Raw genomic sequence first — 17536 nt, forward strand, 5'->3', positions numbered from 1 at the left:
CTGTCAGACCTGCTGAGATTTTAGCAGCAATTTCTGTATTTGTCGTTAAATGTGGCTAAAGCTGACGGTCACCACACTTCAGGTGATGGGGAGAGGAAAGTTCGTGCTGGTAACCTCATCCCTACGCTGTTGATATTACTTTCCATCGCATAGCCGTCCGCCCCACCTCGTTAATGATCCCAAACTGTGTACCGGCAACAATGTGGACAACTCCTCCATTCAGCCACAGGCCGTCCTGATGCCGCAATCCCAGGAGGTGCGGTCTGGCAGCAGCAGAGAGCCGGGGCTTTGTACGGGAGGGGGCAGAGAGGGAAGGCGCGGCTGACGTCAATGCGGTGCGCATTGGCTGGGTGCCTGATGTGATTGACGTCTTGCTTCGCCATTCCGAAGTGTCGGATGTGCGCGCGGTCAGCCAATAGAGGAGGGGAGGGGTGGGGCGGGATGTGAGGGGCGGGGCCTGGGCTGGTGCTTTCCGGTTATGGGGTGGGTGTTGTCTGTGAGGCTCGCCCTGTCAGCTGTTAGAGGGGGGGAGGGGAGTGACACTTCAAGGCCGGCTCGGCCTGGTGAAAGGGGGTTCTTGTGAAGTGGTTGCGAGTGTCCTGTCATCCCTGTTCCCGGTGTGTGTGTGTGTGAATGAGGAGGTAACCGGCGGAGGGGTGGGCCCGCAGGGAGGAGAGTGCAGGGGGATGCAGTCACTGGAGAGCCAGGCCTGGGGCCGCCTGAGCCGCATCGACAGAGAGAGCGAGAGCCACATCCTGCTCGTGAACAGTGAGTGGACCATCGGCCGGAAAAAGGGTGAGTGAGGCCTCGGGGATCAGGGCTGGAGAGAGGCTGGGCTGACAGCAGCTGCTCGCACGGCGAGGGGAGGAGAGGAGAGGAGAGGAGTCGAGTCAGTCTCCCTTTCAGGAAAACTGGCTTCATTGTCCCCCTGGCAAAAGGAAGCCAGAGTCTTATTTAAAGTTCCTACTGACTGTAAATTCTCTGAAGAATAGAGAACCCCGGAAATGTGGAAGATTGTTTATCTTTAAATTGTACATTTCTTTTGAAATTAATTTGTTCCTGATCAAAAGGAAAGGGGCAATAGATTTTTCCATTACACAGGGTAAGGTGAATGAAGTCTATTTTTATTTTGCTTCCTTAGCTTGTTTAAAAAAAACACATATCCTGTTTGCTGGATTTTCCAGATTTCATCCAGGCTCTCTTTATTTAGTAAAACATTTTTCAGCGTTTAGATGTTGAGCTGGTTAGCAAGTTTGGATAGTTCTGAGCTTTTTTTTTCAGTTTTAAAAGAAAGAACATGCATTTTTAAGGCACCTCTTTTGATCTCAGAATGACCCAAAGTACTTTGCAGATAGAGGCAAGTCTTCTGAAGTGTACTCATTTGCAACATATTTTTGGAACCACAAATCAAGCTCCCACAAGCAGTGGTATGATATTGACTGGATTATCTACCTTCAGCAGTGTTGATTGGGGGGGGGGGGGGGGGGGAAGAAAGGAAGGTGGTGGCAGCAGCAGCAATATTAAACAGGAAAATCAAGACAGCTGTCTTATTCCTCAAGTAGTCATAGAGACGTAAAGCATGGAAACAGATCCTTTGGTCCAACTTGGCCATGCCCACCAGGTATGCTAAACTAATCTCGTCCCATTTGCCAGCAGTTGGCCCATATCCTCCTCAACCTTCCCTGTTCATGTACTCATCTAGATGCATTTGAAATGTTGTAATTTTACCAGACTCTTCCACTTCCTCTGGCAGCTCATTCCATACATGTGCCACCCTATGCTTGAAAAAGTTACCCCTTAGGTCCCTTTTAAATGTTTCCCTTCTCACCCTAACCCTCTAGTATTGGACTTACCTAGCCCAGGGAAATGTCCATGTTTGTTTACCTTATCTATGCCCCTCATGATTTTATAAATCTCACAAGGTTGCCCCTCAGTCTCTGCTCCAGCAAAACAGCCCCAGCCTGTTCAGCCTCTCCATTTAGCTCAAACCCTCCAACCCTCCCAGCATCCTTGTACTGTAAATCTTTTCTGAACCCTTTCAATCATCGCAACATCCTTCCGATAGGAGGGAGACCAGAATTGCAAATAATATTCCAAAAGTGGCCTAACCAATGTCCTGTACAACTACAACATGACCTCCCTGCTCCTATACACACTGCTCTGACCAATAAAGGCCCTTTCTACCTGCAACTCTACTTTCAAGGAACTATGAATCTGCATTCTAAGGTCTTTGTTCAGCAATGCTCCTGTCTTATTCTACCTCAGATGGCAAGTGTGGTCTTGGTTTAGTATCTGATCCATAACACATACCTCCGATAATTCAGATCTCTCCTGGTACTGCAGTGCCAAGTCTTTGGTCTGAGACCTGACGCCTCTCTACTTTTTAACTGGGACATGAATTCTTCTACTTTTGTTTAATGGAAAAATTTCTTGCAGCAATATCAAGTATCTGCAGATATACTAATTCCTTCAGCATTGTTCTCCTGATCTTAATGTTCAGAGAATTCCAGGATTCTTCTTCTTGACCCTGTTTCCCACACGTCCAAGAAAATAATTGAAATTTTTTTCCTTGTTTACATTTTAAGATTTTTTTTGTTTAATCTGATTCAAAGCTAATTGACAATCCTCAAACTGTCTTTCCTGCAGATTCAACATATTGTTTTTAAATTAACTCCATGAACTTGGTATTTCAATTACTAGGTGAGCAGCGGTCACTAGTTCAAATTCCACCATGATGCAGAGAATGTGAGCCCCTGGTCTGGCTTAAATTGCATAATACAATGCAGATTCTTGATGCCTTTGTACACTCAGGGATGGGCTTGAAATGAAATACTGTCTGGCGAATCCTAAATGTCACAGTCCAAGGATGATGGTTTGGCCACTTGAGACTGAAATGAAAACTTTACTCGAGTTCTGAATCTTTGGGATTTTGGAGACTGTTTGTTTGAGTATATCATGATAGAGGTGAATGAATGTTTGGGAATTTAAGGGATATGGAGATTGTACAGGAAGGTGGAGATGAGACTAATCAACTATGGAATGGTTGAATAGTATTTCAGACTCAAGTGGTCAAATAGCCTACCCCTCATTTTTTGTTGAGATATGTTGAAATAAAGGCTAGCATCTTAATGTAATACTGCACGTTGGGCTGTTGGAGGCGTCATCTTTCAGATGAGACACTAAATGATGAGGCATTGGCTGTAGAGTACTTTGAAATGCTTGGAGGTCATGAAAGAATGCTATAGAAATGCAATCTTTTTTTAACTTCTGTTCTTGCCTTCTGGGGCAATTAGAGTGAAATAATGTTTGACCTTCTCTTAACTAAGTTATTCCCCTTCACAGCTAACACCCACCAACCCTGAGGCAATTTGTGTTAAAACTGTACACCTATTTTGAATAATTGCATAACATATTGTGCAGAATGTGGTGGTGTTTTGGGGTTGTTATCAGAAATGCCACAGCATGCATTAATAGGTTCAGCCATCAGTCGCTCTTTGTGCCCGTCTGCTGCACTTTGTCTGGATGGAATTGTGAAATTATGAATCGGATTTGAAACCACATAGGCAGTTTAATTTAGGTTAGAGTTGTTGAGATATATAATTAAGGTAGGCTTCTGTTATGTTTGTATCTTTTCATAGATCAAATTCCAAAGCTTTTTTCTCAACTTTTTGGTTGGCAGGAAGCCCACAGAACCCACTTCTTCCTAATTCTAATTAGTGCAGGATGAAATGTTTAGAAAAGTTTAAGTTCTGTATGCCCAAATAATTATTTAGAAACTCATAGCTCAAGCTAAAAATATCCAAGCAGTTGAAAATGATTTTTTTTCTAAAAGATCATTATTCTCTTGGTTGTTCATAGAGCGAACTAAAGTGGTTCTTTACTTTCAGTGAAGACATAAGAGTGGGAGTGTTATGCTGCTTCTTTGTTGGGTACCTGGAACAGTCCATCTTCCGCAGCTGCACTGGCACATTCCCCACCTTTTCCTCTGCTACATCGATGACTGTATAGATGCTACTTTGTGCTCCCACAAGGAGGTTGAACAGTTCATCAACTTCAATACCTTCCACCCTGACCTCAAATTTACCTGGGCCAACTCGGACACCTCTCTCCCCTTCCTGGACGTCTCAATCTCCATTTCCAGTGACTGACTCAACACGGACATCCACTACAAACACATCCACTCCCACAGCTACCTGGACTATACCTCCTCCCACTCTGTCTCCTGTAAAAACGCTATCTCTTATTCTCAATTCGTCCGCTTCCTCAGCATCTGCTCTCAGGAGGCCCAATTCCACCATAAAATATCCCAGATGTCCTCCAGCAGATCTCCTCCACTTCCCTCACCTCTACCCTTGAACCCCACACCTCCAATCACAACAAGGACAGAACCCCTTCCACCTCATCCTCACCACCGGATACATTGCCTCATCCTCTGCCATTTCTACCACCTACAAACAGACCCCACCAGCAGGGAGATATTTCCCTCCCCACCCCTATCTGTGTTTTGGAGACACCATTCCATCCCTCTCCCTTGTCAGGTTCCCCCCACTGCCTGCAGAAACTCTCTCTCCCCTCCTGACACCTTCACCTGCCACCACAAGAAGGGCAAAACCTGCACCCACACCTACCCCCTCATCTCTGTCCAAGGCCCCAAAGGATGCTTCTACATCTGACAGAAATTCACCTGTACTTCCACACACGTCATCTACTGTATCCGGTGCACCTGATTGGGGAGACAGGACGCCAGCTTGCGGATCATCCCAGAGAACATCTCTGTGTCATCTGGACTAACCAACCCCACTGCCCTGTTGCTGAACACTTTAACTCCCCCTCCCACTCTGCCAAGGACATGCAAGTCCTGGGCCTTCTCCATCACCAAACCCTAACCACCTGATGCCTGGAGGAAGCATGCCTGTCTTCTGCCTTGGGACGGTCTAACCACATGGGATCAATGTGGATTTCACCAGTTTACTCATCTGCATCTTCTCTCTCCTCTCTCTCTCTCCTCTTCCCCCCTCCGCCCCCCGCCCCAAACGTTATCCCAGTCCCAACCTTCTAACTTGGCATTGCCCTCGTGAACAGTCCTACTTGTCAATCTTCCTTCCCATCTATCTGCTCCACCCTCCTCTCTCACCTCTCTCTTTTACCCCCACTTTCACCTATCTCATTCCCAGCTACCTTCCTCACCAATCTCAACACCAGGTTATAGTCCAACAGGTTTATTTTGAAGTACTAGCTTTCAGGCCACTGCTTCTTCAGGTAACTAGTGGGGCAGGATCATAAAACATAGAATTTATAGTAATCTAGGTTTGTTTAATATATTGTTTTAATTGCATGGCACTGATATTTTGCTATAAATTCTGTCTTAACTTCAGGCTTTACTTAAACTGTAACTTACCTTGAAGGTGACTTGAAAGTTCTGGAATTTACATATTAATGAACCAAAACCTGCAACCCATCATGAAAGACTTAACAACAATCTAGATTTGTTTAATACACCATTGTAATTGAATTACACTGATCTTTTGCTATAAATTGTCTTATGCTCCTGCCTCACTAGTTACCCGATGTCAGAGCAGCACTCTGAAAGCTCGTACTTCTAAATAAACTTGTTGGACTATAACCTGATGTTGTGTGATTTTTACTTTTGTCCAGTCCAGTCCAACACTGGCACCTCCACATCTTGAAAGATTGTGGAATTACTTGTTTTTAAAACAATTGGAGCTAAAATGTGTTTTGTTTGAATTATCTGGGTGGAATCGTCCAGCTCCTGAATGAATGGTTTTTATCTTGTTTCACTGGTGCAATTCCCAATATGTCTTCTGAACATTAAATGTAATGTCGTGTTTTGAAGGTCTTCACCCCTTTTGATGGTTCCTTGGGAAAGCTTTCCAAGACATGTGTAAGCAGCACCCTAGAATCAGTAATGTATCTGTCACAATTAGAACAGAGTTTTGATAGTATGGTTTAAGCTTTTGAGCAGCTATCAAAGAAAATACTAATGTTTGACTTTAAATGCAATCTTCTGCTGTAACAATCATGATGGATTTCACTAAGTGGTTGACTGGTGTTTAATGGAGTGCTTTCTTTAAAGTAGCACTTTGTGACCTCTCAATCATTTTTTCTTTGTAAGCTGGTTATAAATGATGCCTTTGTGTAGAGTTGCTCAGGTGCTGCCCTCTACTTTTTATGGAAACTAATGATTAAAGTGTTCCTCCCTTCCCTGGGGAAAAGATTGCTGCAGTGTTTAATCTGCTGAGTGCAATCCACACTTACCCCGAGTGAGTCATGGAGTCTGTGGTGTATTTTGTTCCCTCGTTATGCAATACCAAGATTAATTGGCTCCTTTTCACTCTGTAAATTATGGACCAATTCTTTAAAGATATTTTTCTGCCCCAGTATTTTTTTCCAAAAATGTTAGTCTCTTCCCCTTTACTGAAGGATTTTGATTCTTGAATCCTCACTAATTTAAGATATTTACATGCCAACAGCTCTTCCAGATTTGCAAAACACTGACTATTATTAAAAAGACAGTTGTCTCAGACAATGTCGCACTTCTTTGTATTTGAGCTCGATGATAAATTTTGGTTAAAATATTGAACTCAACTAATTTGTTCAACTCAGTCATAATCGGGATCAGGAATTTTAACTTTAGCTTTGCATCTTTCCCAAGTCAAGGTGTTGAGATCTATTGCCGTGTTGCTTTATTATGTTAAAAATCACATATCATCAGGTTATAGTCCAACAAGTTTAGTTGGAAGTACTAGCTTTGAGTGCTGCTCCTTCATCGGGTAACTACCGTGGCAGGATCATAAGACAGAATTTATAACAAAACATCACAGTGCCATGCAATTAAAACGATATGTTGACAAAAACCTAGATTGCTATTAAGTCTTTCATCTTTTAGAATGGGTTGCAAGTTTCAGTTCATTAATATATAAATCCCAAAACTACTTTTAAGTCACCTTCTCAAGATAACTTAAGATTTTATATAAAAAAAGTGACCTCTCAGCTGAGACAATGTATTAAAGGTGTGAGGTTAGAGTCTTTCTGTATCCCAATCTTGAGTCAGACAGGAGCAGAGAAACTACGCCATGTTTTTCGTAGTCTGCAACACATTATCGAAGAGGATGGGCACCTTGCCAAGACCTTCCCTATGCCTCCACTTCTTGCTTTTACACAACCACCAAACCTTAAACAGACCATTGTTTGCAGCAAACTGCCAAGCCTTCAGGGCAACATCAACCACATCACTGTACAACTGTCATGGCAACCACTGCAAAACGGGTCAGTGTGTCAACACTGATACCATGATTACACATGGGGACACCACCCACCATGTACATGGCAGGTACTTGTGACTCTGCCAATGTTGTCTTTCTCATACACCTGCAGGCAAGGATGCCCTGAAGTATGGTACATTGGTGAGGCAAAGCAGAAGCTATGAAAACAGGTGAATAGGCAGCATTCAAAAATCGTCACAGATGTTTCCTCCCAGTTGGGGAACTGGTCAGGGACATTCTGCCTTGGATCATCAGGTGACCTTCCTCCAGGGCGGACTCCAGGATAAGTAACAACACAGTGGATGAGCAGAGGCTGATAGCTAAGTTTGAAACCCATGAGGATGACCTCAACTGGAACCATGAGTTCATGTCATGTAACCTCACTACACTATACACACTCTCTCTCTCTCTCTCAAATGTACTCACGCAGACCCCCTCCTACACATGCTGTCTCAGACATACGTCCATATACCATGCACGCACCCTCTCTCAGCCTTATCCGTAACACACTCGCACTCTACCAAGCATACGTAAATGCACACACCTCTCTCTCTTCCCAACCCCCCCGACATGTGCTTGTGCGTGCATGCACACACAAGTCTGGGTGTATTTCCAGGTGCAGATCCATTCCACTTTTGCTCAAAAAGCACACAACCTGCTGGCAGTCAATCCATACATTTGTAGATTCCTACTTTGAAAATAGAAGCAGTCTGACTAAAGATTTGGGATACAGACAAACTCTAACCTCACACCTTTACTGTATTGTCTGAGCTGAGATATTGCCTTTTTTATATAAAACCTTAAGTTGTCTTAAGAAAGTGACTTGAAAGAAATTCTGGGATTTACATATTAATGAACTGAAACCTGTAACCTATCTTGAAAGATAAAAGACTTCACAGCAATCTAGGTTTGTTCAATATACCATTTTAATTGAATGACACCGATCTTTTGCTATAAATTGTCTTAGGATCCTGTCTCACTAGTTACCTGATGACAGAGAGCACTCTGAATGCTAGTACTTCCAAATAAACTTGTTGCACTATAACCTGGTGTTATGATTTTTTAACTCTGTTTGCCCCCCCCCCCCCGTCCCCCGTCCCAGTCCACACTGCTACCTCCACATCATGGCTTTATCTCCCCCCAAGTAGTCATGGGAAGCTGCTAGTTTATTTGGAATGGTTGTATAACTATTTCCAAAGAATATTAAAATGTTAGCCAACCAAAACAATGGTGTTGATTTCCATTTCTCTGATGATACTTCAAATCTGGCATCAAGTCAACAGAATCTCCAATAGTCCAGCTGTAGTGGTCTTCAAACAGCATAATCAACCATTTTGTTAAGTATTTTGTCAGAATATTACAGAAAATTATAAACTCTTTCACTTTTAATTTTCAAATAACACGGTCAATTATTAAAATTGGATGATTATTAGAAGTTGAAACATTAAATTCTTTGGAAAAAATGTATAAATATGTTGAATCTCTTTTACCATAATAGAGGAGTTTGACAAATCTCAAAATGTAAAAGTTGTTTCTCTGGGCCAATGAGGCTGTTTGACACTAATTGTGATCTTAGTGTGCCATTTAAAGGCCCACTTACACCTCTCTCCATAGGTGTCATTTTATGGGCTTTTACAGCAACTTTTATATTTAAAAATTGAGAACAACTTCAAGATTTCTATTGTTTATCAATTCCCAAAAGACATTAATGGAGTAATGATGGCGAATGCTGGCAATCTTCCTGTTGGCACCAATGTACAGTCCACACATATATGTAGAATTGCCTGTAGTTCAGACCAGCTTTGGATGGAGGGGGTGGTGCCGGTGTAACTGCAGAAGATGGACTGTTCCATGTATCTGACAAACAGGCAGGCATACAAACCTGGGTGCCAATGGCTACCCCTTTTGGTTTAGAGGAAGTGGGAAGATTGGAAGAAGTTGTTCAGGGTGGGGATTAATTCAGCCAGGCAGATGAGGGTGTCAGTGGAAAGGTCCTAGTTGAATGGCGTGAGAGGAAGAAACAGGGCTTGGAGACCTTTGTCGTGGTGGATCGATGTATACAAGGACTGGATGTCCATGGTGAAGATGAGGCATTGGGGGTCGGGGAAGTGAAAATCTTAGAGGAGGTGAAGGGCGTGGGTGGTGTCACGATCGTTGGTGAGGAGTTCCTGGACTAACAGGACAGTGTCGAGGTAGGAAGAGATGAGTTCGGTGGGACAGGCACCTGCTGAGAAGTCGGTCACCCGGGGCAATCGGGTTTGTGAATCTTCAGTAGGAAGTCGAATCGGGCAGTGCGGAATTCATAGACATTGAGGTTGGAGGCTGCGGGTGGGAGATCCCCGGAGGTGAAGAGGTTGTGGATGGTCTGGGAGATGATGCTGTGGATGGGAGATCCCCAGAGGTGATGAGATTATGGGTGGTCTGGGAGATGAGCCAAGAGCCTAACCCTAATCCATCACCAATTGGTGAATGGACCTGATGGATTTATTCATCAGTTACTCCATGTGTTGCAATTGATTCGTTGAGGGAGCTGGGAAGATTTAAATTAAAATCAGGCTTAAAACCTCCTTACAATCATTTAGTTTTCATCTGTTTTGTCTGATAGCACAACCTGCTACATGTTTCCAGCTGCTTGTAATGGGTAAACTATCCATGTACAATTTTCAGGAAATCTCTTTTAAGCAGTCTCCATGACAATAACTAACTACTACAACAACTTGCATTTATGAAGCACCTTCAACATGATGACATTTAGTAAGCCTGTCACTTCCTATCTACTACTATCTTTTTGTTACTGTTTTTGAAAACGTTCAGCAATAAGAGATTGCAATAAAGTGTTCATGTGCACTATATTCACAAATTTATATCTCTTTCTTTCTTCCCCCGCCCCACACTGCTGATTGACGTTACTGCAAATCTCTATCAACCTGGGATTTCACAAGCTGTCCCTGCAGGCTGTTCCATATATGCAAGAAGTGTGAAGAACTTGCATCTTGTATATTGTTCTTGTGTCAAGTTGAACCTCTGTGATTTACTCTGCAAAATCTGTTAATCTGTTTCTGTTTCCTCCAGGGTATCTCCTAAACTCACCTTTTTCAATGTAAACATCTTTACTTTCCTTTTGTTTTCCCTTGAGGACAGCTGTCCAAACCTTATCAAGTTGGCTTTGATTTAGTACTTCCAGAGATTGTGTTGTGCTTTCCAAATGTGATTGACCAGTTTTTAATATTTAGCACCTCCAGGTTCAAGTGCACTTTATTGTTTGTTTTATCTTTCCTTAAAAGGAAGCACATCCATTCCATGATTGTTGGTGGTTATTTCATGATGCACAGACACACGTCAGAAATGAAAATACGTTTTTCTTCACCTTACACAATCCTTGGACACCTCAAAGGTGCTTTACAGACGATTGAAGTATAATTACTTTATAACTTAAGAACAGCAACGGCCAAAATCTGCACAACAAGCTTCAACAGACAGTGTGACAAGGATTAGATAATCTAATTTTCTGGTGATGATTGAGGGTATATAGATAGTGACCCAGGCAAGATGTGAGACATTCCTTGATACTTCACCAGAATTTGGCCTACAATGTGCAGATCCCATGATTGGGACTTGAACCCACAACCTTCTGGCTTGAGTGCTACCAGCTGAGTTCTTTCAATGCATCTGATGTACATTCTGCTGCAGTGATAAGATCGTAGACTAATTGTTGGGAACAAGAAGCGAGGCTGATTACAGTTAGACAGGCTGATGGCCTGTTTTTGGTGTTGTGGACTAGATCAAACACCAGATCAAATTTAGGAGATAGCCTAAACCTTAACTTTATCCTATACATAGGCAAGTATAGGTGCTGTGTTCCAGATGTAATTTGTTTGGTCACACTACCCAGCTTAAGCAAAATACACCTTATTATTACCCTGCAATTAAAGAAAGAAGACTTAGTCTAACTTTAACTTTAATGGAAAACTTAACAGAATAATGGATATTTAACTACCAAGTAGCAATTGTTCCAATATAGGAACATCTTAAACAGATACAGTACTTGGCAAAGGCAAAATCAGCAAAACTCATTGTCTCACATGCGATTCTGGCAGCAGAAAGAAAAAACCCACCTTTTCTCTAACAGAGAAAATTCTAGAAAAGAAAAACTAATTCCACGGCCAAATTCAAAATGCAACAACTGCTGAAAGTTAAACTAAAACCCTGGTTCTGTGGGAGCCTGACTCCACCCATTCATGTGGCTTCTGCTGGCCCAACATTTAAAAAAAAAACATGGCCTCACAAGAAGTTTACTTTATTGGCTTGGAGAGACTGATTTGGCATCTATGGCTCTGAACCTTTCCATAAAAATACCATGACAAAATACACCTGTAAAAAGCCATAGTATCATCACACTGGCAAGAAATCGGAAGCTTTCAGTGCTTAACATTGTATTACATTATAATGAAATCTGACATTTGATGCTAGAGAAATGAGTCGAAGAGTGTGGTGCTGGAAAAGACTCTGATCTCCAGCATCTGCAGTCCTCACTTTTTCCCAGTTAGAGAGATGAGCATGGTATTTAAAATTAATTTTGATAAACTCTTAATATAGTGAAGAGAGTTGGTTAGTAAATTAGCCCTTTACCTTTCTCAAATTATCATTTGTGTAGCCCCTCTACAGAAGTCCAATATTTGTGATTGGGCATGGACCTGTTTCTGATTATTAATATCAGAAATGAATTCTTTTAAAGATGAGGTTTGTATCCTTTTTATTCCTGAATCATGGACAGATTGGAAATAGTTTCCATATTGATTTAAAGAAGGAAAATCAGTTTATTGGGGGTTGTGTATGACATCAGTTAGAGAATATATTGAGTTCTATATGGGATTGACAGAAGAAATGCTGCCTTGGGATTTTCAGCTTGCTTCTATTTAAAGAGCAACTCTAACATGGTTTTACATATAGAATTGGAACAGGTCTATTTTTGTTAATCACTGAGGTGCAATATTGAAAGTTGAACTATCTCCAAATGATAAGAATTTTAGGTAACATAAAATGAAACAGCACAGAAGAAGCACATTCAGCTCATGGTGGCTTTGCCAGCCAAGTGGCAGGATGACTCGGTGTTTAGCCTTGCTGCCTCACATTGCCAGGGACCTGGGTTCGATTCCACCCTGGAGCAACTATCTGTGATGAGTTTGCACATTCTCCCCATGTCTGTCTTGGTTTGTCCGGCAGTGCTGATTTCCTTCCACAGTCAAAAGATATGCAGGTTAGATGCATTGGTCATGGTAAATTACCCATAGTGTCCAGGGATGTACAGATGAAGTGGATTAACCATGGGGAATGCAGGGATAGGGTGGGGAGGCGGATCAGGGTGGGATGCTCTTCCGGGGGAGGGTGGGGGTGTACTCACTGGGCCGAATGGCCTGTTTTCACACTGTAGATTTTAAAATTCTTGGTAGAGCAACTCAGAAACTCACCTGGTATTTCCTGTAACTGGGTAATTATTTTCCCTTCAAGTCACTATCAAGCTCTTTTTTCAGAATACTATTGGATGCTTCCACCACCTTTTGAGGAATTCCATTGTATATTGAAAGTTGACTAATGGTGAACTATCTTAATTTGAAAAGAGTTTTGTACCTGACTAGTCCTGAATTATGCAAGTAATATAATAAATTACCTTTTTATGTTTAAAATCAATGTTCTGTTTTTTATAGGTTGTGACTTGTCATTTCCTGGCAATAAACTTGTTTCTGGAGACCACTGTAAAATAATTAGAGAGAAAACTGGACAAGTGTGGTTAGAGGATACAAGGTAAACTGCATACTTTTTTTTCTAGATTGAGCATTTTGTTTCTTTTTTTTAAAAGTATATTCTGAAAGTGAAGTTTGTTTATCTTGTGATGGTACCACTGCATCCAACACAAACCATTTGTGGATGTCTGGCTGTTGCTAGAGATCAAAATTGAGATGAAAGTTTGTCTCTCTTTTTTGTATGCGAGAGTCCAGCCTGAAGTGAATTGGGTGCACTTGTATCATAATTTAACCTATAAACAGAACTGTCAACAACTTGGCATTGAAGTGGCAATCTCATCAGGGATAAAATTACTACTTTGAAAATAAAAATGCACGTTTTAGTGGAATAGAAGTGCTGTGCTGGGATTGAATTTCAGATCCTTTACTTGTGTAAAGCTAGCTTTTTCCTGCTTCTGATTCGTGCTGTATTGTTACAAGGTAACCATTCCAGTGATTTTGATATTGTCCACAGATTGAAGTCAAACCTCTCCCATTTGGAGAATGACAAATCTAAGTTGGAAATGTTAAATGACAAAATGACGGAAGCATTACTATCTAATGAGTTGATGTGATTTTTTGGTTACTTTTTTGTGACCATGATGTTAGGTGCAGCATTGAGTTTAGAGCAAATCTGAAAAATGATAAACTGATGCAAAAATTATAAGTTAAAATGATAAACTTTAAAACCCCTGATTTAGCTGTATTCAAATTAACTCAAATTCTAGCAATTGATGAGAAAGCTGAAAAGAGAATGCACCTTCTGTGGCTGCTTGTGCAAACTACAGCAACTAATTAATGTTGAATTTCACCAAAGACTCAGCAACCCAATTGAATTCTTTGACTCCCTTTTTGAAATGGCTCTTATGACTCTTCAATTAGATTTTGTGCTGGAGATTTTTCTTTGTTGAAATTGTTGTATGTTGCCAGTAGGTGGCTGTAGAGTTCATTTAAACATCCAAGTAAGTTTATGGTGCTATTGGCTAGCATTTGGCTGGTTGAACTTAAAATTGTTCTGCCTGGGTCAGAGTTGATACATTAACATGAATGTACTGACTTCCAACAATTAGAAATAGATATGTTTGGAAAGCTGAAGTCCCAATTCAAATTAAAGCCGGATAGGTTTAAAGAATGCTCTGTGGACCAACCTAAGGGTGCTTTTAAAAAATACAATAACAACACCAACTGGATTTATACACTGTACAGTAGTAAATCCAAGAATTATGTAGTTCCATTTTCCAGCCTTAGCTCTGGAATCAAATTTTAGCCTCCTACAGAGCATAATTAAACAATTTGCATGAATTAAACAATTTAAGTAAAACAGGAAGAGCTTCTATGCCTCAGGCAAGGGGTGAAATTGAAAAGAAGTCTCCATAAGACCATAAGATATTGAAGGTGAACTAGGCCTTTGGACCCATTGAGTCTGCTGCAGCACTTAATCATGGCTGATATGTTTCTCAACCCCATTCTCCTGCCTTCTCTGTGTGATCCATGACCCCATTAAGTTTCAATCAGTTTCCCTCATCATTCTAAATTCTTTCATGTATTCCCAGTCCTCGGCTGTTTCTCATGACAAATCATTCATCCCTGGGATCATTCTTGTAAATCTTCTATGGACCCCTTCCAATGCCAGCACACTTGGATACAGGGCCCAAAGCTATTGTCAATATTCCAAATGCTGTCCGACCAGGGCCTTTTATGGCCTCAGCAGTACATTGCTGCTCTTGTATTCTAGCCCTCTTGAAATGAATGCGAACATTGCATTTAACTTCCTAACTGCCAACTGAACTTGCATGTTAACCTTAAAGAGGATCCTGAACTAGAACTTCCAAGTCCCTTTATGCTTCAGATTTCAGAAGCCTTTCTCCATGTAGAAAATTGTCCTCACCTCTGTTCTTCCTACCAAAGTATATAAAGCTGTCACTATCCCACATCATTTTTCATCTGCCACTTGTTTGCCCACTTGCCTAGCATATCCATGTCTTTTGGCAGCCTCCCGGCTCTCTCAACACTACCTTGTAAAGACTTTCCGGAAAGCCAAATAGATATGTCCACTCAGCCTCCTGTGTCTAACTTATTCGTTGCCACCTCAAAAAATTCTAACATTTGTCAGATGTGACCTCCCACCTTCCACCCCCCCCGCCAAAGTTGTGTTGACTCAGTCCTATTTTATCATGCACTTGAGTATTCTACAATCTCATCCTTAATAATAGACTCTCAAATCTTACCAGTGACTAAAGTCTTCTGCCTCCTTCCATTCTTAAACAGGGGTGTTACGTTAGCCATTTTCCAGTCCTCTGGGATCTTCTCTGACTCTAGTGAGTCCTGAAAGATCACCAATGCCTGTGCAATCTCCTCAGTATCTTCTTCAGAACTTTGGGGTGTATTCCATCTTGTCCAGGTGATTTATCCACCTTCTCCTTGGTGATAGCCACTACACTTATGCCTCTTGACTGTCTTGAAGGTCTGTTATGCTGCTGGTGTCTTTCACTGTGAAAACTGATGCAAAGTGCTTATTCAGTTCCTCCACCATTTCTTTGTTCCCCATTACTACTTCTCCATCTTCATTTTCGTTGATTCAATGTTCAGTCTTGCCCCTCTTTTAGATATCTGAAAAAACTCTTGATCATCTTTTATATTACTAGCTAGCTTACACTCTTTCATCTCTATTGTTTTTTTTAAGTTATGCTCAGCCAGTTTTTAAAGGCTTCTCAATCCCCTGACTTCCCACTAATCTTCACCACGTTATATGCTTTTTCTTTTGTGCTATCCCTGGCTTCCCTCATCAGCCATGGTTGCCTTACCCTCCCCTTAGTATGTTTCTTCCTCTTTACAATGAATTTCTGCTGCACTTCCTGAATTACCCCCAGAAACACCTGTCATTGCTGTTCCACCATCTTGTCTGTTCGCTCTCCTTCCATCAACTCTGACCAGCACTTCCCTTGTGTCTTTGTATCGTGTCCTTCTTGGTAACCTCCAGCTTTTGACAAGTCGAGTAGAAAGCAATTTACTATTTAAATAGAGATTGCAGATCTAAGGTACAGAGTGATTAGTGAGCCCCTTTATGTGAATTATAAAATGTTTATATGCTGGTACAGCAAGTGATTAGAAAAGCAAATGTCATTTGTTACAAGGGTAATGTCGTATAAAAGTAGGAAGTTTTAGTGCAGCTGTGCAGAGCTTTGGTGAAACCACATTTGCAGTACTGTATACAGTTTGTTTTCCAAACAGGAAATTATTACTTCAGAGGGAGTTTCAAGAAAATTTGCTGGACCTATTACTGGAAAGCTGATTTTATAAGAGGACCTGTAGCCACTGGAATTTGGGAAAATGAGAGATGCTGCATTTGAGACATTGAAGGTTTTGAGGGGACTTCATAGGATGGAGACTGGGAAGATATTTCTTTTGTGAGGAGCTCTAGAACTAGGAACCATGGCTTTTTAAAAAGGCTGATGTCTCATTCTTAAACTGAGATGAATTCTTTTTTTTCCCTGAGGGATGTGGAGGCCGAGTGATTAAGTTTACTCAAGGTGGAGCTATTTTGATTCTGAACAGACAAGGGAGTTGAGGCTGATGTAGTGGAGAGACAGGGAAGTGGAGCAGTTTAACCATGATCTCACTGAATGGAAGCCATGATGTGGAGTTGTCAGTGTTGGACTGGAGTGAGCAAGGTCAGAAGTCAGGCAATACCAGGTTATAGTCCAACAGGTTTATCTGAAATCACAAACTTTCAGAGCATTGCTTCCTTGTCAGGTGAAGTGAGAGAAGCACAGAAGCACAACGTATGGGCAGAGAAATCAAAAGATCATACAAATGGTGTGCATGGAGTGTTACTAGACCAAATAATAGGTCTCTAAGAGTGTCAGATGGTGTGTGTAAAATGTCAACAGCTGAATATCAAGTGAAGGGATGACCTACAATCTGATTAAATGAGGCAGAGAAAACTACAAAAAGTAAGATGGTACTGGAGTCAAATCAAATGACTGGAATAAAATAATAGGTATAAGAGTCATATGCTGAGGGTCTAACCAAAGTAATAATTCAAAACTGTAAAAACTAAGGTAGAGAGATCATCACAATTTATCAAGGTGATGGTGTCAAAATGAGATAGTAAAGAAGATCTTCCAGATACAGAGCAGTGTGGTGGGGTCACACACAACGCAGCATGAATTCAGGATCACGGTTGAGGCTGTCTGCATGAGTATGGAACTTGGCTATCAGTTTCTACTTGGCGATTCCGCAAGGTTGTGTATCTGTGAGGACGTTTGCCTGAAGATGGGAGGCTGAATGTCCTTGACCACTGAAGTGTTCCCTGTTTGGGAGGGAACATTCCTATCTAGCAATTGTTGTGCGATGTCCATTCATCCATTGTTGTAGTATATGCATGGTCTCACCAATGTACTATTATTTGGGGGGAACCTTGCCTGCAGCATATGAAAGGGACAATGTTGACTGAGTCACATGAGTATCTGC

At 41.5% G+C, this 17536-nt stretch overlaps 1 protein-coding gene across 1 annotated transcript in view; it reads left to right on the forward strand.

The window, feature by feature from the left end:
• The first annotated feature begins 504 nt into the window (after nt 1-504).
• chfr (checkpoint with forkhead and ring finger domains, E3 ubiquitin protein ligase) overlaps nt 505-17536 on the forward strand; it is a 48966-nt gene continuing 31934 nt past the window's right edge. Inside the window, exons 1-2 of the mRNA XM_060843398.1 lie at nt 505-795; nt 12989-13085. Coding sequence (XP_060699381.1) covers nt 687-795; nt 12989-13085 — 206 coding nt within the window. The 5' untranslated portion in view covers nt 505-686. The remainder of the gene's footprint in view (nt 796-12988; nt 13086-17536) is intronic.

This window comes from Hemiscyllium ocellatum, chromosome 24 (assembly GCF_020745735.1).
Source record: "Hemiscyllium ocellatum isolate sHemOce1 chromosome 24, sHemOce1.pat.X.cur, whole genome shotgun sequence".
Taxonomy (NCBI): Eukaryota; Metazoa; Chordata; class Chondrichthyes; order Orectolobiformes; family Hemiscylliidae; genus Hemiscyllium; species Hemiscyllium ocellatum.